General features: G+C 31.9%; 4 protein-coding genes across 5 annotated transcripts; 3 read left to right on the top strand and 1 right to left on the bottom strand.

Annotated features, from left to right (window-relative positions):
• The first annotated feature begins 368 nt into the window (after window positions 1–368).
• LOC108459547 (uncharacterized) lies at window positions 369–5,488 on the top strand. Its single transcript, XM_017758936.2, has 14 exons — window positions 369–1,054; window positions 1,135–1,398; window positions 1,490–1,669; window positions 1,753–1,900; window positions 2,147–2,481; window positions 2,947–3,076; window positions 3,174–3,302; window positions 3,433–3,477; window positions 3,931–4,010; window positions 4,098–4,194; window positions 4,305–4,394; window positions 4,602–4,655; window positions 5,062–5,127; window positions 5,203–5,488. The coding sequence occupies exons 1-14, from the start codon at window positions 651–653 to the stop codon at window positions 5,353–5,355; spliced, it is 2,175 nt and encodes a 724-aa protein (XP_017614425.1). The 5' UTR covers window positions 369–650; the 3' UTR covers window positions 5,356–5,488.
• Window positions 5,489–6,480: 992 nt separating this feature from the next.
• LOC108459419 (uncharacterized) lies at window positions 6,481–9,527 on the top strand. 2 transcript variants are annotated; one of them, XM_017758785.2, is made up of 9 exons: window positions 6,481–6,824; window positions 6,907–6,960; window positions 7,135–7,218; window positions 7,809–7,934; window positions 8,088–8,155; window positions 8,308–8,377; window positions 8,482–8,547; window positions 8,632–8,709; window positions 8,957–9,527. In XM_017758785.2, the coding sequence occupies exons 1-9, from the start codon at window positions 6,549–6,551 to the stop codon at window positions 8,981–8,983; spliced, it is 849 nt and encodes a 282-aa protein (XP_017614274.1). In that variant the 5' UTR covers window positions 6,481–6,548; the 3' UTR covers window positions 8,984–9,527. The 2 variants fall into 2 exon arrangements, with proteins under 2 accessions (XP_017614274.1, XP_017614273.1); XM_017758784.2 differs by having other exon boundaries at window positions 8,799–9,527.
• Window positions 9,528–9,928: 401 nt separating this feature from the next.
• Window positions 9,929–12,974, bottom strand: LOC108460967 (uncharacterized). Its single transcript, XM_017760693.2, has 4 exons — window positions 12,620–12,974; window positions 11,803–12,314; window positions 10,668–11,570; window positions 9,929–10,559 (listed from the first exon to the last, which is right to left on the bottom strand). Exons 1-4 carry the CDS (start codon window positions 12,812–12,814, stop codon window positions 10,271–10,273), a joined length of 1,899 nt encoding a protein of 632 aa, XP_017616182.1. The 5' UTR covers window positions 12,815–12,974; the 3' UTR covers window positions 9,929–10,270.
• Window positions 12,975–16,039: 3,065 nt separating this feature from the next.
• On the top strand, window positions 16,040–18,332 carry LOC108459637 (uncharacterized protein C594.04c-like). The gene is made up of 3 exons (XM_017759037.2): window positions 16,040–16,604; window positions 16,700–16,963; window positions 17,582–18,332. The coding sequence occupies exons 1-3, from the start codon at window positions 16,374–16,376 to the stop codon at window positions 18,059–18,061; spliced, it is 975 nt and encodes a 324-aa protein (XP_017614526.1). The 5' UTR covers window positions 16,040–16,373; the 3' UTR covers window positions 18,062–18,332.
• The last annotated feature ends 5,097 nt before the right edge of the window (window positions 18,333–23,429 follow it).

The following is a 23,429-nucleotide window of genomic DNA, read 5'->3' as shown; positions in this document are numbered from 1 at the left end:
ATTGCTCAAAACAAAAAAATTTGGAGACCGATTGTATAAATTAATCTAAAATTTTTGTTTGAAATGATGATTTAACGTGCCATATCAGTTTACCGTTACACCATTAACGGCAATTAACGGCTCAATGACTAAAATGTTACAACGTGATAATGTAAGTGACTAAAACGTAATATTTCAAACATAAGTGACTCAAATATAATTTAAGATAAATAAAAGTGACTATTTTAATAGTTTACCCTTGATTTTATTATTCTCGATAAATTTTAAATTTAAATTTATTGAAAAAATAATATTCACAGTTATATTAAAACGACGTGGCATCAAGACTGCAATAAGTATATATTTTAGACGAAACATTAAAATTACAAATTATTAACAACCAAGAAAATAAAGCGATTCCTTAAAAAAAAAGAAAGAACGAAAGCGATAAATTCAAACAATACTGGGCCAAGCTAAAATTCCTTATCCAAAGTATACTTACCACCGGCCCCTTACTCTTCTCTCCTCATTTCCGACCACCACCGGCCATATATGCCCAACAGGCAACAATAATAACTATAATTATAATTATTTATTTATTTAAAGAAACAAAAAGCTTTTCAACTGTAAAACCCGCGAGAGTTCAAAAATTTTCTTTCACCTCCGATCTGATGTTATCTTTGCAAACTCAAACCAGCGTCACCGCTCCATCATCATCCCTTGAACGGTGCCCTTTTTTAGGTGCTCGTTCACCGGCTTCTTACCGGTTATTACGGACCGTAGCCACTCTCAAAGTTCCCGGTATTCCGCAGGGACTCCGCGCCGTATCCACCGAGCCATTGGGAACGCGAAACGACGTTAATTTAACGATCACCGATACCAGCGATGTTGTTCCGAGGATAAAGAATGAAGAAGATGAAGACGAAGAAGAAGAGGAAAAACCAGGAATTTCGAGAATTCAAGTGCCTAGACAGAAATACATACCAGTTTCCAAGGCGGAGCTCTTGGATGCTATTGTTTCGAGCTTGTTCGAATCTCGAGATGAAGATGCGCGTCAATTTCGCCTCCTTTCATCGTAAGTTTAAAAAAACTTCTCCGATTTCTTGTTTATTGCGTTCAACTTTGATATTTTCTTTTACGGTGTAAAATTTCCAGGTGTCTGGATTCAATCCTTCACGCCGAACACAAAAGCATTTTGGAGCAAATGCGAACCGATTATTACTATCCTTATTCCGTAGAGGGAAATAGAAAGACAGAGCACGTTTCAGAATCGGAAGTTGTAGCCAACGGTGAAAGATCTAAGTTCACCGACGAGGATAACATCGAACCTGATACGTGGTTCAATTACGGTTTGGACTTGAGGAACTTTCTAAATTCTTCAGCTAAAAATGTTAGGAGGTTTTCCGATGATAAGACCAGGTTAGTCTTATAAATTCGGCCACACATATAATTGTTCTTTTAGATCAATATTTCAGTTAAATTAATACTTCAATGCAAAAACTGTTTGTAGAGTTGCAGTTGCTACTCGTTTTCAAAGATCTTTTATGCAACTTCTTAATGACGCGCAATTTGAAGAACTATCAGTTACGGATTTGATGTTGACAAATGCCTTGAACACCGATTATCTCCTAACTTTGCCCATATATGTGGACTGGAAGAAAGCATCCGAATCCAATGCGATTATATTCCGGTAATTTAGTTACTGTGTGCATGTACTTTCTACATGCTTTCACTAGTAAATATGTTGGATTCAGAATGGCCTCTTTCTTACAGGCGGGGATATGCAACTGAGAGGCAGAAGGGTCTACTTATTGTTGAAAAGCTGGATTACTTACAATCCAGACTTCTGCAAGCATTCTTCTCGATTATATCAAAACCATTGGGAAAGGTTGGCAAATGGATTACTTATAATCTCAAAGAGGTAATTCCCCTTTCCTAGTTGACTTTCCAACATTAGAAGGCATGCCAACAAGGTTTTCTGAATGGAATTGACTGCACCGATATATTTTAAGTGACCTTTCGAGGTGTCAATGATTGATCTCTGTTATTTAATTCATTAGTATTCTGGTAGTCTGAGCTATATTATTTGTTTCATCTTTGTAGTTTTTTAACTTCCCGAATTTGAGTAATATATCATTCAGTTTGACAATCTTCAACTTTAGGACAGGCTTTCAAATCTGCTTATGAGAAAGACAAAGCAGGAAACTGGGTTAGGAGGTTGAAGCTTTGGCTTGAGGAACTATCTCTCTTTCAACAGTCATATCTTAATGATGAGCAAAATTCTGAAAGTCTCCTGGGGGTTGACCAACTATCAGATCGCGACCTTCCTATCTGGTTGGCAGCACAGAGGGCAGTTAGTCGCTATGAAGGATTTCTATCAGCCATTGGACCCCGTGGAAGGCTTCTAAGGAAGTTACTTGCTAGAGTTGGACTTCTACCTCCTACACCAGAAACACCATTTCAGCTTGACAGTGTTAGTAGTGTTTCCGAACCTTATTTAAGGTATGTTAAACCGAACTTTTCATGTTCTTTACATATGGGAAGGTTGTCATCAAATTGTGCATCCAATGCTTCATGTTTTCCATTCATGGACAGGATATGATGGGAAGGGTTGAGATAACATCGGCTTACATGTTCTTCAAAAAGTACTTTGTTAAAAAAAAAAAAAAACAATAGTAAACGAGAAACCTAAAGTGTTAATAACATGTGCTGATAATTAGACAACAGTTTGGATTTTTTTAAAACAATAATAAAGATGTTAAATATTTATGAGAAACCTAAAGTGTTAATAAAATGTGCTGATAATTAGACAACAGTTTGGAAAATAAGGAAAAACAAAGAAATGAATCATCTTGATCCGACATCACTTCATCTTATAATGTGCACTGTATAATGATTTGATTTGATTATGAAGGTTTTATCTTAGCCTATTTTCTTAGCAAGTAATGAAAGAAAATTTTCATTCAGGCCAACTTTTTTATCAAGGATCTCCCTAGGTGACATTTGGAGGCCAGCCACAAGGAAATATTGTGGCAATGATGTTTGGAAAATGATAAAAACTTCTGTTTCCATTCTCCTTTCACAGTCAATCCTCCAGGTACTGTTTCCGTTTTGAACAGTTAATTTTCTTTTGTTATACAGTAATTGATACACAAGGAAATGCTGTTTAAAACTTTGTTGCCTTTTCTTGTCAGGAGCCAGCATTTCAAGAACTGATTTTGCTCTATACAAAGGATTTTGCTGAAGGAGATATCGAAGAGGACTCTGAGGCTCAAGCATTAGAGTTGAAGATCTATGAGAGAATTCCTATTCCGGATTTATCAGTAAATATTCTTAACATCTCAATGTCTGTCAATTCTCTTTCACATATTATGCTTTTTATGTTTTTAATGTTGTCATAATGATTCATTTATGTGCCTTTGAATTTTAACTTTGCTGTTTGATTATTTGTAGGTTGTTTTTCCTCACAAAAAACTGTCTTTTCGTATCATAGACACGGTATGAACAAGATATCCATGCTTCTTTCTTTGGGATTTTAGGATCTCGTCTTTCACTGTCAGCCCCTAAACTTAATGATAATCAACTGAAGCAACATGGACATCAACCTTATTTAAGTTGCGTTATCAACTTATCTCACATCTATTAAGTCCGGATTTCCTATAGTCTATATTCAGGTCTGGTCTCTCCACCTGTTGTCAATTGGTTTTAGGTTGGATTCTTAATATCTTATTAGAGCTGAGGTGTTTTCTATTCTTTGTTCTTAAGGTTGGCCTCGTATAGGCTCTTGTTGAGCTACTTGTTAAAACACATGCAACCAAGGGCATGCAGGTTAATTGGCCTTGGCTAAGGACCGCAAATAGCTAGTGCTTACCTAGTTGAGCCAACTTGTATTCAACTACAAAGTTAATTTGCATAACCTATGGACCTGATATTGGGGAATTTGACTTGTAGGTACGATTAGATGTAGCCACAATATTGGGGCTTTCAGCATTCTTGATAAACTACAAATTCGAGGACATTTTATCTTCCCCGTATGTCTTGTTGTATTTCTATTTGATCTTTTTAGAAAAAGTTGGTTCCACTTGAAATCTTGTGTTCAATTTTTCATTTTGTTACAGATCAGCAATAGTTCTTGACGTGGTTGCAATCACTGCTTTGATAATCTATGTTTCTCGTGTGGCCTTGGGTTACAAACAAACGTGGGATAGGTATCAGGTAAGTTTATAATTTTTTTCTACGCAGTACTGGGAATAATTATTTTTTGAGAACTTATATCCAATGTCCAAGTATTCAAACAATTTCTTAAAAAAAATCCGTTTCCACAGCTATTGGTTAACAAGACCCTTTACGAGAAAACCTTGGCAAGTGGCTTCGGCTCAGTTCATTTTCTTTTGGATGCTTCCGAACAGCAGCAGGTGAGAAAATCTTTTGCTTATTTATTTTGCAAAAGAATAATGGTAAGTGTTCAATTGAGGGGAAAGCAAGCTGCATAGAGATTCTTATATTGAACAAAGAATAATATAAAATTTTCACTCCTTTCTTGGATTTCATATTTTCATGAAAATTTTACATGGTCTTCCTTATTTTTCACTCTTTTTCTCCTCTGCCTTTACTATATGCAGTACAAGGAAGCCATTTTAACCTATGCTGTCCTGCTTAACATGGAGAACGGCCAGGTTTGTCCCTTATATCCCATTTCTGATGGTTAAATAAATCTGATATAGGTGCCTTATTGTTGTCCTTATCAAGTACAGACATAGTAATCTATAGTTCTTAATCTATGTTTAAATGAACTCTTAAACCATAGTCAACTTAATTTTTTCCAGTTCTCAAACCAGCCTTCTGTGCTCCGTGTTTACTATTTGTTTCTTGCGATGTTACAAATTAGGATGTGAGTACAGAGATGTAACCTTCATAGAACTCTCTAGATTCATGGAAAGATATAAAAGAAAAAAAATAGATACACCCATGTCTACCATTGACACTCGAGTTCAAATAACATGTTTCTCGAATTAATTCGAAGGGAAACTTTATTCATTCTTAATGCATTACATAGATAATTAACAACATCCTTGATTGCAGGCCAATTGTTACCAAAAAGTTGGAGACAAATGTGAGAGATTCATATATGACATCTTTAAACAAAAGGTAATACAAACTAATATCTGCCAACTTATTGACGATATAGTTTATTTTACCATGACGTTGAAACAACTTCTGCAGGTTGAAATGCCGGTCGACAAGGCAGTGAATACATTGGTAAGGTTAGGCTTAGTTACAGAAACAATCGGTGATGGAAGGCTTAAGCTTCAGGCTATTCCTTGTCCTAAAGCATATGAGGCTCTTAAATATCGTTGGGAGAGCTTGCTTGGTTAAATTGTTCTTGTAGTACATTTCCCAAATTCCACTACCAGAAACTGCTTCGTGTAGGTAGTTATTTTTGGGCTTATAGGTTGTCTTATTGAGAAGTTTTTTTTATACACCCTTAGCCGTAAATTTGAAGATAAAAGGTCATTATTGAAAATAAGTTTAACAGTCAATAACGGTAGAAAATGGATATGTTAAAAAATGCTAGAATTTGTCGTACCGATAAAAATAAATATTTTACATTTTTAAAGGAATTGAAAAAAAAAGCTAGCATAGAAAAATGAATAAATTAAATAAAAATACATAAGTAACAACAATGATATAATTATCTTTTTATTTTAAATTTATTTAGTAAGATTTTAAGAGTTTATATGAGATTTTTTCAAATTTGAAGGATTAGCATATATTCATAAAGAGTGAATTTATTTAATTTTTTATTATGAGTTTGTTTTATTTGGACTTATTCACGAGCATTCTTAAATTACAACTTTAAAATATTCTAATCAAGTTCTTTAATTGTTAAATACTGATTTAAATTTAACATAAAAATATTTAAAATATGTGATTAAATCATATACATTTTATGTCTATCCTATTAATAACTAATAATTTGATTTGACCTGTTCAAAGCAAATAAACACTTTAATAAAATTAAGACGACATGGAAGTCTTTACAATTTGATCCATTGCCTCAAATTTGAGTCGTCATTTATTGTTTAATTTGACAATTAAGTTTCAAATGACACTAACTTGATGGAAATAGTTTATTAAAATGATAATTAAATTAAATTAAATAAAAGAATAATTTAAATTTTGATTAGGAATTTTTATGCAATTATGAATTTTTTATTCTAATTTTTATTTAAAATTTAGATCTATTAATTTTTTTTAAATTCATTGATGTGATTTTTTGTAAATAAAAGAATAGTCATTTAATAGTCATGTAACAAAAAATGGCATTATAACATGCTTGAATTTAATAGCATTAACAACTGAACTTACATTTTAAAATTTAAAAATAAATATTTTAAGTTTTTTTTAGATAAAAGTAAAGGACTGAATTTTAAAAGTATAAAGGTACAAGGACTTGGAGAAATTTAAACATTTTCTATAACCAAATAACCCTATGGGATAACTAGACCCATGACAAAAAGCGCAGCAAAAAAACCCAACACCACCCGACCCTTTATCTCTTCCTCCAAATGGCCAACATCTTTGCAATTAATCGCTGCTCTTCCTCAGTTTATCAACGCTTTATAGTTCAATTCAATAGCACACAGCGATTCAATTCGTTATCGTTACACGTATCCAAATCCAGATTCATAAAGTTGAACAATCTCAGAAGGAATTGCTCACTTTCATCAGATGCTGCTGCTCCATTCATCGTAGCAGACGATGAAAAATACGGCAACAAACAAGTCATCAGTATCACTCCTCGCCTTTACGATTATATCCTCGCCAATGTTCGCGAGCCTCCGGTACTAAAAAACATTCCACCTTTTTCTTTTTCATTTTAGAAAAATCCATTTTGCCATAATTTTTCATGTTTACTGTGTTTAGATTCTCCGGCAATTACGCGAAGAAACCGCTAATATGCGCGGCAGCCAAATGCAGGTACTAAAGTGTATAATTTGATACCTGAACTTTGATTGAATGCAATTATATATAAAATTGCACATTAGACTAAAGTTGATATATATAATTTTGAGACTTATCCTTCCATTTTCCTTTTTTTTTTTTGTTCACTCAAAAAATGTGGATTTTTTTTCTTTTTTACAATTTTAAAAGGTGTCTCCTGATCAAGCACAGTTACTAGCGATGTTAGTACAGATTCTTGGGGCTGCAAGATGTATTGAACTTGGTGTTTACACTGTAAGTTTATGCATTAATTCCTCTTGAAATCTGCCTATGAACAAAAAGCTTAGCTAACTTTTGGAAACTTGGATTTCAAATTTTGGATTTGGATACAAAAAATAGTGTAAATTAAGTGATAAAACATCTACAAAATGTTACTTTTTTAATTATATGTTAAATTTGTGGATTTGTTGTATGCTTGTTTAGTAGTGAATTTGAAATTATTAAAGCTTTTATGAATTTGACAAATTCAGGATTTTTATACTTTTAGAAGACATTTTATATTGGAACCTAACTAATTTTTTCATATTTATTTCTTAAATCCACGGATTTTTGTTTAGGACTGAATTTGAAATTCTTAAAAGTATTTATGAATTTGACAAACTCAGGATTTTTATAAATTTCTAATATATTTTGTATCAAAACCAATTAATTTATTCATATTGTATGCATTTCATTCTTACAAATTAAATAGCAAATGAAATCCAAATCCAAATTTTCAAATTCATATTTCCAAAGATAGCATTAAAGTATTTGGAAGTTGGAACTTTTCCAAAGGAATTTTTTAAGTTTTGGTAGAGTGAATTCGTATTGTCTTTTTTCTTTAGGGATACTCATCATTGGCTATTGCATTGGCTTTACCTGAATCAGGATGTTTAGTTGCCTGTGAAAGGGATGCTAAATCCCTTGAGGTTGCAAAAAGGTATTACGATCTAGCCGGTGTTTCGCACAAGGTAAACTACCTATACATGTAATACAATTCTCTTTCCAGTTCATAGCTTACGTTGTCGTGTTTCCTGCTAATGCAATAAAATGCCTTAAGTGTTTGCAGTAATCGTGCTTTACGATGGTATCTTTTATGGAAATATGTTGTTTGTTGGTGTTAGGTAAGTGTGAAACATGGACTAGCTGCAGATGTCTTGAAATCTATGATTTCTAATGGTGAGACTTGTAGGTGAGTTATGATGGCATTTATTTCTCTTAATCCGGATTTTCTTTGCAGCAACCAATATTATATGCTTCTCCTTTTGCATGCATTGCATTTTTTTTGATATAGTGCATCACGTGAACTGTTACTTTAACCCACACATTTCACCTTTAAAGCAGCTATGATTTTGCATTTGTTGATGCCGAGAAGAGGATGAATCAAGAATATTTTGAACTGCTACTGCAGCTGGTAATAATACCAAACTAGAATATCGAACTTCTGAGCATTTTGTTAAAAGCTTTCTCGAACTTCTCTGCTTGGACAAGTTAGGTTATAGTTGGTCCTTTTTACAGGTTCGGGTTGGGGGAGTGATCGTGATTGATAATGTCCTTTGGCATGGCAAAGTTGCTGACCCATTGGTAAACTGTTTGCCTATGATTTATAAAAATCTGACCATCGAGATGAAGTTTTATATCTTCATCTAATCTTTTCTTATATAACAGGTAAATGATGCAAAGACTGTCAGCATTCGGAATTTCAATAGAAGCCTGATGGCAGATGATCGAGTAAGCATCAGTTTGGTAAGTATTTGCATTACTAGTCACTTTTTACCTAATTCTCTATAAAAATATCCGGTTCTCCCGTAACAATGTTCCTATCGGAACATTAGGTACCTATTGGAGATGGAATGACAATATGCCGAAAACGATGATCTAATCTGAGCTCATACTACTTTCTTGACAAAGCATGGTTTCCCAGCTGATATCTCCACTCTGGTATTCTCTGAAAATTCACCCATATCTTTAAAATGGCACTTTTAAATGACAGGCAAGAAGCAAGTCATCAAGCCCTTAAACCGTCGCAACCATCGATGATATCCTTCGAAGTTGATTCAGACACGGAAAATATCGGCCTCGATATATGCTTTGTTAGATGAACTCTGCTCCCTTTTTAAAACAGGGTAGGGGCTGGGGATCATCCTGATGTACATTTACTTGTTTTGTATCATAGCAACAACTAACAAGAGAGCTATAAATTAGTTTACCTTTTTTTTTTAGTAAAAACGTGTATACATTTAGCAGTGGAATAAAATGATATTTTGCTTCCTAAGGTCGTTTGTTGGAGATAGGAGTGTAATCGAGCTGAGCAAGCTTCTATTAGAGATATAATTGAACTTACTCAAACTTGTAACTCAATGAAGCTTGAGCTCAAGTTGAAGCTTGATAATTTAGCTTATAGTTAATAATACTAGTTAAATTCTGATATTAGTCCTTGTACTGTACAAAAGTTGTGGATTTGATTTTTGTACTTTAATTTGATTAAACTTGGTCTTTGTATTTTTTGTATTTTGAAATTTAGTCCTGATCCTAATAGTAGCAGCTAAATTTATTCGATTAAATTCAGTTATTATAGACTATGCATACATTTGTAAATTGTCGTTAATCCATTAATTGAATTTTTACTGAGTATATAAAAAAAAAAAAAGCTAGTATGGCATTATACATAATAATATGTTTGCTTAATCAGATTTTGGAAATAATTAAACTTACCCAAATGAATTTAACAACCATGTTTAGTGAGGTTTGAAATTTTAAAGTTTAAAAAGTACAAGACTAAAATTACCTAAATCAAAGAACAAGAGTTAATGGTTGGATTTGGCCAATAACATTATTACAATAAGTAATTTAACAATACTAATATTTAAAATATACCAACTTCACAAAGACTCACCAATTGTTCGACCCGAATATTACTAAGATCAAATTCAACTCAATTAATAACTCAAACTTAGTTCAATAATTATCAAATTGAATTTGAATTTTTTATTCAAAAACCAATTGTCTCAATTACACTCTAATTACAATGTATCAATCCACAAACAAATATTTGTCTGAAATTGCTAGACTAATATTGTTTATATTCTATGTAAAAACTAATGAACTTAAATGAGTTTAAAAAATGTCCACAAAATTGATATCACGAGAGAGTGGCACAAAAACATTTGTAAATGCAACTTGAAAAGCAAAAAGAATTTTACTTCCTACACGTTAAACTGATATTACAGAATGTGTCAAGAGACATTATTGAGAACTTGATTATTTGGCCTAAATGTTTTTCATCAAATCTTTGATACATTGCAGCTCAGAGATCTTCATTGCCTTGGCCTTGCTCGTTAACTCGGTTTTCATCAACTATGCCATCTTCTGGACCTCCGTAATTAACCCACGGTAGCAGCGACTCAAACAAAACGGCCAATGGATTGCGATTAGCAACATCACGTAGTGCTGGAGCCTGACCACCAGCAGGAGGATTGGCAACCTGACCGCCAAGATGAGCGGGGTCCCTCATGTCAACCATAAAGTTCTGTAGATTATCTGGGGGAAGAGTTTGAACCGTGTCGGAGAAGTCCTGAACCAACAAATGACCGTACCTGACCACAAGGTGAAAAGATTGTCAAACAAATTCCCGACTTATTCAATAAGACAAGGAAATATATAATATAAATAGTGCAACAACATTAGTTAATCTCGATACTTACTCGTTTTTGTTGGATGGGAATGCTTCTTTTCTCACACACGTCCAATCTTTAGCAACGTTTTTATTATGCTCCAGAGTTTGAATAACGTGGGAGGCACCATCTCGAAGTAACTTTTGTAGGTCGGGAAGTCTCCATATGAGATAATTTTGTTCTACGTAGATATTAATCAGATGATCCACGGATGGAATCCCGATTTGATCTGAATGGAAATAGGAATTTTTGAGAATATTTGTCCATGCTTGATCTTTTAAAGGGACCTTCGCAACTAGTTTCTTAAGGACAGGAGGATGAAGCATCAAAGCTTGATTCATAAGATCAGCTGAAGAAGCCTTTGCGGTGTCTGCATCGGAGGATTCTTCTTGCTTGAGGTAAAACCGGCAAACAGCGAGGGAGTATGAAAAATTTGGCAACAGCCATAAAGAGGTATCAGTTCTATAGTCTTCAGAGAACTGTTCTAACCATGCATACTCCCCTGCCCTCAATGCAAAGTAGTCAAGGCAAAACATAGCTCCCGTCGGGTCGTCTGAATCGAGTGCGAGCAACAATTTACAAACTTCTAAAGCAGATCGATGACAGCCTCGTCTATCCATGTTTTTCATGTGAGTGAAGAGTGCTTTGAATAATGGCTTGTTCGAGTCATGACTGAACTTCAATTGGCAATTACCTTGCAAAGGAGTGAACATAGGATGCCAAGCACATTCCATGGCATACAAACACTTTGCAATAGCATCTGCAGACATCTGATGCTCGCCCACGAATTTAAAATAATCGGCCATGGTTATAAGCGAATCTAAATGATAAGGATGATACATCAAAACACTTGCTACACCGTTTAGGTCATGAATAGCTTGAGCAGCTTCAAATGCTCTCTGAGCTTGATCATAGGAAGACGAGTGTGTATACCTAAAAACAAGAAAACAGTTTAGGACAAGAGTACAACCAATAAACCCAAAAATTCTTTATACATCTACACTTCTGTAAATGTTGCAAAAGCATCGCACGTAATCTCAGGAGAGCTATCTATCAAGCATACACCTGAAGTAAGTGAACAAATACAAAAAACAGGAGCACCCGGCAAGGTAATCAACAGTTAAGCAAAGATATGGCAGTACCAGAAACATGGAAAGATCATTACCTGAAGAAATGGCACCCATCTTTAGTTTCTAGAAACTCCATTGACAGAGATCCATCCCATCGAGGCCAATGGTCCGATGGATATATCAAAACGGTCTTTCTAATATGATGATTTCCCCGTCTTCCACCACGTACCTGTCTCGAACTGCTGCTTTGGTTGCTTTTCTCAAACGACTTAACCACCTTTGAACCAAATATTCTCCGCAGCTCATTCTCGACATTCAGATACTTAGGATCCACGTGCAACACAGATGGTTTAGACTGCTTAAAGTTTTCAAATCCGGGTTGTTTATTAAGACCCGACTGTTGACTAGAAGATTCAATATCCAAAGCTAAAGCTTCTAAATTCACATCCAAGGGTGTTTCACGTTTACCCGTACTCAAAGAACCCTCTTTTCCTTTCTTTTGTTTCTTTTTCTTCGATTTGTTATTAGATGTGTAAGCCGAATTAAGAGCATTTTTCACTGATGGTGGCGGTTCTTGTTTTCGGGTTGAGGTCTCATCAGCATAAACCTGCAGCCGAAACCGATCGTAAGCTAATCGAAACTCATCCATTTCCCAATACTAAACCCTAAAAGCACATAGCTTGATCAATACAATGGAACAACACATGAAAAATTAAGGTTTTCCAAGCAAAAACAAAGAACCCTTTTTTTTATTCTAACATTTCTAAACAACATTAATGTCACAAAATTTCAGTTTGGTCCTTGACATATTATTATTATTATTAAAAACAGATAATCCAGGTTCAAATGCGATGAATGATTTAATCCTAAAAAAGAACAATACTTTCAAAAGGGTGGGTTTAGGGGCTGAACCTGGTCGGCGTTATCTTCATCGGCGTCATCACCTTCGTTGAGGAGGTCGAAAGGGTTCTTAGAAGAACCAGCGCCGGAATCTGGGGACACCGATTCGTCGTCGTTTAGAAGCTCGTCTTGCTCATCTTCCTCGATTACGTGCTGTTTCTTTTGTTCTTGTTCTTTCAGGACTTTCTTCAGTAACCTAGCCGACATGGGTTTTTTGTTTTTTTGTTTACTTTTTTCAGGCACGGCGGGGAAATTGCAGAGATTTTGGGTTTTCGGATTCACCCTCCTCTCTGTAAATTCGACACCAAACCGGTTGTATTAAAGGTCAGAGCTTGGGGGTGATGGAAATGACCCGACCCGATTTGCTGGCTGTATTTTAGTTTGGGCTTTTGGTGATAATATAATGAGCCCAATTATTGTTCTAAATTCTTTCCGGGCAAACTACAAAATTGGTCACTTATGCTTGTATAAATTTATGTTTCAGTCACTAAATTTAAAAAATTTACTATATGGTACTAACGTTATCGATTTATTATGTTATTGTCACTAAACTATTAACTCCCATTAGGAGTGTAATGGCAAGCTAATGTAGCACGTGAATTTCACTGAAGTTCAAATGTACCAAGGACTAGTTGAAATTTTTTTCCTAAACTAGAAACCTTATGAGGTGAAGTTAATGGGATATGTTAGCTTATCGTTACACTTTTAACAGGAGTTAATAATTCAATGACCATAACATAATAAATCGGTAATAGTAGTGATCATATAATAATTTTTTAAAAACTCGATAACCAAAATGTAAATTTATGTAAATATAATTGACTTATTTTGTACTTTTACCCATTCTTTATAGAAAACTCTCACAATTTTGTAAAAATAGGTTGGGTTTGGCTTACTTCAATTCAAGTTTCATAGGGTCTTAAACATAGGTGAACTTTCGGTTTGTAGCCTTTAATCAGAATTTAGAATTAGTATCTTTTATTTTTAGTTTTATTTTTATGTTATGGAAAGTACACTATACACTTCCTTTAATTTTTAGGAAATTATAAATTAATTAATGTAATAATAAAATTACACTTTGCTCCTTCTAAAAAAAATTTACTCATTCCTAACCCCTTATTCTTGATGTTTGTTTCTCCCAATAATGTCATCTTTAAGGTCCGAACTTAAATTTTCTTGTTGAGAATATAAAATTTGACATAGTTTAATCTTTCTATTTGTATATTTCCATTAATTACTCAAAATAGTTCATATTATTAATGATTCTACTTAAAAAATTGATGTTGGTTTTCCTTGAAAGCACTCATTATCAGCATGATGAGTTGAAAGAAATGTTTTTCAAGAAAAAATTACTTGTGTCCTTTAATTGAAATGATTAATATTTTAAACTATTTGGACAAATTAAAAAGATTATAAAGTAAATAAATTAAATTATGTTAAATTAAACTATAATAACTAAATTTCAAATTTGAACATAGTAGAATTATTAAAATCATAATTTCTTTCTCTTATTTTTTTAAGTTAGAGTTTACTTTTGAAAGTTGTTGAGCGTTAGACCCTCACACATTTAGTGTTGTCCTCGATGAGGGATTTTGTCTCTTAACTTTGTCTAGGGGTCGAATGCATGATGCGTGTAAAATACCAAAAGTCGACTAAAAAGTTTGAGGTGTGTGAAACACTATACTCAAGTAACGCATGAGGGATGAGTTTTTTAGTGCATTTTTTAAGATTAAAACAAAAACAATATACTCTAATAAAATAGTCATTTAGTTATTTAACTTTTCATCTTTGGTCTTCAACCATTAAATTATTAATAGAAAGATAACTTGTCAGCTTTTAAAATTGACATGATAATAATTTTAATTCTTAATATTTATATATTATGTCAATTTAATCTTTATTCTAAAAAATTAACTATCAATATTTACTCATTATGTGATTTGCCCTTTTTTACCATTTTGCTTTTTTTTTTTTGGAAATGACGGTTAATTTTAAAAAATGCAAAAATATAAAAATGAGGAAGGATCCACTTACACCTGTATAAAACTAAAGTGATTTTACACCATTTCGTAACGTTTTATACAATTAATATTTTGACAGTTCAATTGTCTTATTTTATGTTTCATTCATGTATATCATGCATGTTAAGTTTTGCATAAATGAAAATTTTTAACTATTTGTTTTATTTTAAAAAAATTGAATGTTAAATATATTTTAGATTGATATAATATATATATCAAATCGATTAAAAATTTACATGCGTGACAAGTACAATAATATTGATAAATTTAACGGTTGAATTGTTAAAATATTAATTATATAAAAAGTTACAAAATAATATAAAACTTGCACAGAAAAATAGGACCAAATTACGTAATATATAAAAATTATTATTTTATCATTTTATTAATTATAGGCATTGAACTTTATAAATCAATTCCTTTCAATCACCCGTGAAGGGTAAATTAAAATGATTTATAAACTAAAAGAAAAACTTTTAACTAAAGGATGTGGGATAGATCTCTCCACACCACCAGTGGTGGGATTACAATATTATAGCCGTTTTATTTACATCTCTGGCTGGCGTAGATTGCGGAGATCTTTATGCAGGTTGACAGCCGGAGCTGGGGACCGGAAACGAGGTTTCGAATAGTATTATTTTAAAAAGCCCAGTGGCTGTGTGGATTCCGATTTCCATGTGAGTTTCATAATTAAAAGCTCGCCTTTTACAGGCTACTGCCCCCATCATTACATGCACTTCAAGCACCGTAAACCAAATCCATTATTATGTATTTTCTTAATTAGATAAAAAAAAGGAGTTTGTATACTCTTGGGTCAAACGTAAACTGATCAAATTATTAGCATTGCCTAAAGTTAGTTTTTAAAAAATTAAAGGACTAATTGTTAACCTAATCCTTTTTACTTTACAAAACCCCCAAAGTTACTTCAATTTGTAATTTGATCCTTGTATAGGGTGAAAGTTTAAGTCACTAAACTATTTAAAATTTTTTATTGAAGTCATTAAATTATCGAGGTTCTTTTTTTTAAAAGAAGAAAGTTCAACTAGCAAGTTTTAAACAATAATTCAATGATTTGTACAATAAATTAGTACCTATAAACGAGTAGAAGAACATACCTTAGATCCAAGTCAATCTGATAATCAATGTTAGAGATTGGAGAAAATTATTTGAATTTTAATTACCTAATTCATGATATTTAAAAAAACTGAACTGTGAAAAAGAAAAAGGAGAGTTTTTTATTGATGCAGGCGATATGAATAAAAAAAGTGATACAACAACGATTTTAATAGTCTAGTAACTTAAATGAAAACATTCGAATTATTTAGTGACCATTTTATTACTTTTTAAAATTGAATAATTAAAATGTAAACTTATTATAAGAGTTTAGTGATTTCGAGTATAATTTACCGAAATAAATAATGATGGAGACCAACCCAAAAATGGCATTTTCAACAAAGAATAGGCCGAAAAATCATAATTATAAACCAGCATCGATCATGGACATAATGTGGCGCCATGGGAGCCCATTCGCCACCTTCCATACACACACACGAAAAAGGTCTTCATCATCAGTTCATCACCAATCTTTGCTCTCATCATCATTTCAACTTAGCTTTAGCTTTGTCCCACAAAAAAACCAAAAGAAAATAAACTCAATTCTACACCTTCTGCTATAAAATTCATCCCTCGTTTGCTCCACACCGACCATAACACCCAAAAATCCCAAAAACTCAAAGCTAAAAACAATGTCTAGAAGCAATTTCAACAACGCCGTCGTATCATTTCTTGTTCCTCTCCCTTCAATCCTCTTCTACCTTTATTTCGTCAACCATTTACAGACCAACAATGGCGGCGCTTCTCTTTCTCCTCTTTGGTCATGGTGCTTTCACCACCCTTTGCTCTTAGCTAATGTCTTATTTTTCTTCAATGTCAATGTTCTTTTCTGGACCATCGGTCACATCCAATCTAGCAACTGGGTCAGTGAACTTTTTCAATTACTAGTGTCCTGTTATTATTATTATTATTTAAATTTCCATATTTGTGATGGGTTTTTCTTTTGTTGGTTTTTCAGATGATTGATTTGTATTGGACGGTGATACCGGTGATGTTAGTTTATTATTATGCAACACACCCATTGGCTCAATTTAATTTATGGAGATCGAAGGTTGTGATAATGTTGACATGGGTTTGGAGTATCAGGTTGACTCATAACTATTTTAGACGTGAAAATTGGCAATGGGGTGCTAGAGAAGATTGGAGGTTTACTGATATGCGTCGACAGTATGGTCGCCACTGGTGGTGGATTTCATTCTTTGCTGTCTACTTTTCTCAACAGGTGAATTTTTCATTTCTTTTTGTTGCTTTTATCAATTTTAGTGCTTAAAATGATTTTTTAATAAAATAATATGAGCAAATGAAAGATTTGGAATTTGTAGTTTTGTTCAAGGTTTGGCTTTCTTTGCAACAAGTTAATTGTTAGAACTTAGAAATACACGTGTATTTCATAAATATTTCTAAAATACAAGAATTTTCAATTTATTTTACTATTTTAAATATAAAATATTTATTTTTATATTATACAAAAGTTTACAGTGTTAACTGATGGACTTGAATTTTAAAATTTAAAAAATAGAGTGACTAAATTCTTAAAAATAAAAGTACATAGACTAAAATTTAAATTTTAGAAAAGTACAAGGACCTATGTCACATTTTAACTAAAATTTATCGTTCACTCTTTGCCTATTGTGTTGTTCTTCTTGTTCATGTTCTTTTTTGTAATGGAAGTGCTTATTAAATCCTGAAAGATGCGCCATGGGTGAATTGTCCTTAATAAATAGTGATTCTTGTTTTCTTGTATTTTTCTTCCCTTGTATTAAGCTTATTTATCAACATATGCAACTATAAAAATGGTGATGAGAGAACTTGAACTTAGGTTATTTATTAAACTGTGCAGATATTTTTGATTGGGATATGTCTTCCACTCTATGTGGTACACTCAGTTGATAAGCCCTTGAATTTGTGGGACTTTGTTGCTGCTAGTGTTTGTTTGTGTGGCATTGTTATAGCCTACTTTGCAGATACACAGCTCCATGATTTTGTGACCACAAATAGCAAGCTAAAACAACTCGGAAAGCCTATGGTCCCTAATCTCGACCAAGGCTTGTGGCGATACTCGCGTCATCCGAACTATTTCGGCGAGCAATTGTGGTGGTGGGGACTGGTCGTATTCGCTTGGAACTTGGGACATGGATGGACCTTTGTTGGAGCTTTGATTAATAGCATGTGCTTAGCTTACGTTACCGTGCTTGTCGAGCGGCGGATGTTGAAACAAGAGTACCGAGCTGAAGCATACAGGTTATATCAAAAGACAACCTCAGCATGTGTACCTTGGTTCAAATCTTCTGTTATAGCAGTAAAAGATAAGGATACTTGATCTAAATTTTTTGTTTCCTTGCCATGTTTTTTGTCATGTTGGTGGATTCTATACTATTTATGTCCTGTCTTTGATGTGGTGAGCACTTGTGATGTATTCTGCTATGTCTCTATTTGAGCTCAAAATGGTTGCCGTCTTTGGTAATCAAAGAGATATCACTGTATGAAATCATGTAAATTCTTTGTTTGTTTATTTGCAATAGAATTTTTTTCTTCATTTTTCTTGATTTTTACACATGTTTTGTAATAGTAGAATCCACAAAATTAAAGTATTGTTTATGTTTGTTTTATGATTTATAAAAATTAAATTTTTAAAGTTCGTGACTATTTCCTTTAATAATATTGTTTTCGGATTTAAACTTAAGTTATTATTTCCAAAATTGAAGTGGTTGGAACTGAGAGAAAAAAGAATCATATAATAAATCCTCTAACCAGTATATCAAACATAATGAGGAAGAAGTAAGGGTGGTTACTTTATATTGAAAATTATAAACTACACCTAAGGTGATTAATCAATTAATAAAATTAAGTTTTGGTCATTTAATTTAAAAATTATAAAATAGTTATTAAATTATTTGAAAGTTTTAATTTAAGTCATCGAATTTTTATTTTTTTAAAATCTAGCTAGTGGACTCAAGTGAAGATTCGACGATTAGTACGGTAGATCTTATTTCAAAATAGGATTTTAAAAATAGAGAAAGGGATAAGATTCTTTTTAGAAAGGAATAAAGAAATCATGGATGAATCCAAGCGATATAAAGAAATCATGGATGAATCCAAGCGATCTTTTTGTAGGCATTTGCCATCGATCCAATTGGGGGATCGAATTGACTATAGAAACATGAGTTTAATTAGTCGGTTTATTAGTGAACAAGAAAAAATATTATCTAGGCAAGTAAATAGATTAACCTTAAAACAACAATGATTAATTACTATTGCTATAAAATAAACTCGTATTTTATCTTCGTACCCATTGACAAGTAAAAGAATAAACCTTAGGTCCAAGTTAATTTGACGGTTAGTATTGAAGATCATAGAAAAAAGCTGTTTAAAATTTGGTTCATAGATTCGTGACATTTCAAGTTATTTCATGAAAAAATTGAATCATAGAGAAGAAAGAAAATGAGAGCTTTCAATTAGAATAGACAATGCGAATAGAAAATATCATACAATAATGATTTTAACAATTTAGGGACTAAAATAAAATTTTTGATTAATTCAATGACTATTTTATAAAATTTTAAAATTAAATAACTAAAACATAAATTTACTAATAATTTAGTGATCTTTAAGTATAATTTACTAAAACCTCGGAGCAATTGCTGCATTCATGTTGGTTAATGGCCATGGGAATCGCCTTTTCCTTCTGGTCAAAGGCAAATCTAAGGGGGCTGGCAAAGGCCCTTAAAATGAAAAATTGCTATTTAGACCTTTTAAATTTTTTTTTTTAAATTTTAAATTATTAAAGGTAAAATTACATTTTATCCCTCCTAAAATTATAAAAATTCGATTTAATGCTTTAAAAATTATAAAGATACAGACTATAAAAAAATTAAAATTTCATTCAATCCCTCCTAAAAGATTATTCTGGCTTCGCCCTTGCTTCCAATTATTTTTTTCTTCTTTATTTTAACGTCACTATATTATTTTTTAAGTGTAGATGTTGAGTGGTTGTAAATTTGTTTGAGAGAAATCTTTAAATTATTGTTCATTGAGAGTCTATATACTCTATAATGAGTCAATTTTATCTTTAATCAAAGTATTGTCTTTTGACTTTAAGAATAGTGTGAGTGCTTGAAGAAGATGGTCCAATAGAATAGAGCTCCTCTCCTAAATAGACTAGCATAGTATCGTTGCTCAATGTTAAAGTTTAAGTCCTATGAAGTGCAAATACTCACATTTCTTTAGTAGTTGACCATGTGTCATGCACGATCTATTATAATAAGGTACTCCTATAATGTTGAATTCATCATCTTAAGCATTCAAGTACTTCACAAAATCGAAAAACAAAATTCCGATTAAATACAATACCCACTTGTTGAAAGATACACCAACACTTTAAAAACTCTCTCAATAGAATTCAATGAATGGGACATGTTTTTAACTCCAATTAATCATCGTAGAATTTTGACGTTGGAAGACATGATGTCAAATATTGAAGCTCACGGATTCACAATCTCGTGAGAGGCTAGATCTTGTCCTGTGATAGGTTATGCTTTTGTATCATTGGCACTTAGCTGTGGTGATTTCATAGTAAACTCCATTAGGTATATGCTGGATCCAAGGGACAAAGCGACAGTGATGCAGATCTTTAATTGTTTTTACATAAAAAAAAAATAATGCATTAAGATGTTCATTTTGTCCTTTATTTATTTATGGTATAATATAATTTTTTATCCATTAACTTGGAATTAGATTCACTTTAGTACCTGTATTCTTTTTATCCACTTTGATACTTGAAGTTAGTAATTGGATTCATTTCAGTCTCTATAATTATAAAAAATTAATGATGTGAAACTCTGAAATTATAATTTTTCAAATGATGATATGATAGAATCTTAGAGTGTCACATATAGTGTTCTAATAACCAAACCTGTGACTGAATCGGTCAGACCATTAGTTCTTGATTTAATCGATTTGGTTGGTTCAACTATTAGACCAACAATAATTAAACAAATCATAATAAATCATAAAAATTTAAAAATGAAATTTTAATAAACCGGTTCAACCATTGGTTTTTGTCTCAGTTTTCAATATTTATTGGTTTCAAGCAATTTCTAATTCAATCGGTTCAACTCCTTTGTTTAGACTAGTATACGAGTTAGCTGTTAGTCCAATTGCTCCAACTTACCAATCCACACATGTTCTAAAAATATTGGTCATATCACCAAATTTTGATGAAATCCAAGTTTAGAGACCAAAGTAAATCTAGTTGCCAAGTTCAAGTATTAAAGTGAATTAAAAAAATGTATAGGTACTAAAGTAGACCTAATTGCCAAGTTCAAAGACAACAAATTATATCGTCCTTTTATTTATTTACAAAAATCTACCCAATCATCTTTAAAAGGTAACATTTAGAGTTTGTTTGGACAACACAGAGTAATTGAAAGAAGTAATTACACTCTCTTGTAGTTACAAAAATTGTAATTTCTTATATGTGTTTGGTTGACAAAGTCTAATTACATCGTAATTTCTTATGTCATGTTTGATAGTATAAATTGTAATTATGTACTTACATATTTTATATTTAAAATATATTATAAAAATATTAGAGTGATAAAATAATTTTTGTAACAAAAATAATATAAATTTTTGTTATAATTTTATAAAATACACAAATTATTTTTATAATATAATTTTTAGGATTATAGTATAAGAAATTTTTGTCATAAAATCCCAAGCACTCATAGGTGTTCATACTTATAATATAATTTTCATAACTTATATAAAATAATTTTTAAAATTAGATTTAGGTGTAATTATTTTCGTAATTACTCCAATTCTCACCCTCCTCTAAGAATTGAAAAATGTAATTGAGGTGCTTCGTTACACCTAATCCTATGAAACCCACCAATTACAATGGTTTCTCAAACATGCTATCAAGAGCGAAGCCAGAAATTTTTCTTAAGTGAGGCCAAAGTATAATTTTACCTTTACTAATTTAAAATTTTAAAAACTTTAAAAGGCCTAAATAAAAAAATTTCCATTTTAGGGGGTCGGGCCCTTGCCAGGCCCCTTTAAATATGTCCTTGCATGCTAGTATTGTGTAATTTATAAACAATTACATCTAAATCTAATTACCAGATAACTTTCTAAATATTATCTTAACAAATTTAAGTTTAACAATGCATATAAATAAAATTATATCAAAGTTTACACTATGCAAAACCTACTAAATAGTATAGAACCTGAAAAACAACTTATAAAAGAATTTGGGCTATTAATTTTATAAATTTGCAAAACAGTACATTATTTTACCAACAATTTCTATGGTTATTGGCTAGTCCATTTACTTTTAATTTCCAGAATTTATCTTTCTATTTTTATTTAACAATTGAAATTTAATAATTAATATCGTAAAAATATTTCTATTAAATTGAATTATATGATTTTTTAAATGAAAAATTTTCATAATTGAAATTCAATTACTAATATCATCAAAGTAAATAAAAGTGTTGAATCCCAGTAAGTAAAAAAAGAAAATTACCACATTGAAAGTTGAAGAAAATTACCACATTGAAAGTTGACATTTTTTTTTTTTTTTGCTTATACAGCTTTCAAATATTTTTAAATTGCACAAGTGAACAAATTTTATTATTTTAAAGCTGTCATTGTTGAAGGGAGGTCAACTCTTTCAAGAGATGTTTGCAAAGTATCATTTGTTGGGAGTCGATAAACTCCTCAACAAGTCTATATTGACCCTGCTGAAGGTTTTATCTCTCAAATCTGTTAAGGGTCTGAGTGACTAAAAAGGTAACTTGAAGAAGTGATGGGTTTACAGAACGATGCGTTTTTGAGTGTATGATAAGGTAGACCATGCGTGTTGCACATGATCGTCCATTAAGGAAATCTCATATTTGTACTTGATGAGTTTTGAACCATGCTTTATGGCATATACAACATTGTTTTGCAATCAAACACTTTACATGACACTTCTATTTTGTGAATTCGTCGCCTCTTCATGCACTCCACCTCTCGCAAAAGTCGGGAGACATTATTAACTTGTTGAGGGATCCATCAACTCCAAGTAGATGACATATTGTAAACTTCTTCCAATAGAGTCGACCTTCCTTCAATAGTCATGCAATCAAATTGAGCCAACTTTAGTTGTTAAGTTAGAAATGTAGGGACTAAAATTTTTAAATTAAAAATAAAAGGGTAAACTACATATTTAGTCAGTCACATATTGTTTAACTTATGTTTTTGTCACCGAATTTTAAACAGTTATAATATGGTTATTAACTTTATCGATTTACTACATCTTTTGTCACCGAGTTGTTAATTATAATTGACAAGTTGACATGTCACATCATATCATTGTTTCGCAATGATGATATAACCTATCACGTCAGCTTACCTTATACCATTAATGATTAAGTGAGAAAAATGTAACAAATTGATAACATTAATGATCATATCGTAAATTTTTAAAACTCAATGACCAAAACATATTTTAAGCCATATATAGAGTGCAAGCTAAATTAATGGAATTTTTATGGTTAAAATATACCATAAATCTTTGTACCATTAGTAAAATTGAAATTTAGTTTCCGTGTTTTTATTTCTACGAATATAGCCTTTATTTTTCATGTTTCAAACTTCAGGTTCAACTGTTAAACATTGTTAAAATTATTTTATTAAATTCAGTT

This window comes from Gossypium arboreum, chromosome 12 (assembly GCF_025698485.1).
Source record: "Gossypium arboreum isolate Shixiya-1 chromosome 12, ASM2569848v2, whole genome shotgun sequence".
Lineage (NCBI taxonomy): Eukaryota > Viridiplantae > Streptophyta > Magnoliopsida > Malvales > Malvaceae > Gossypium > Gossypium arboreum.
This window is presented reverse-complemented; position numbering and strand designations above follow the sequence as displayed.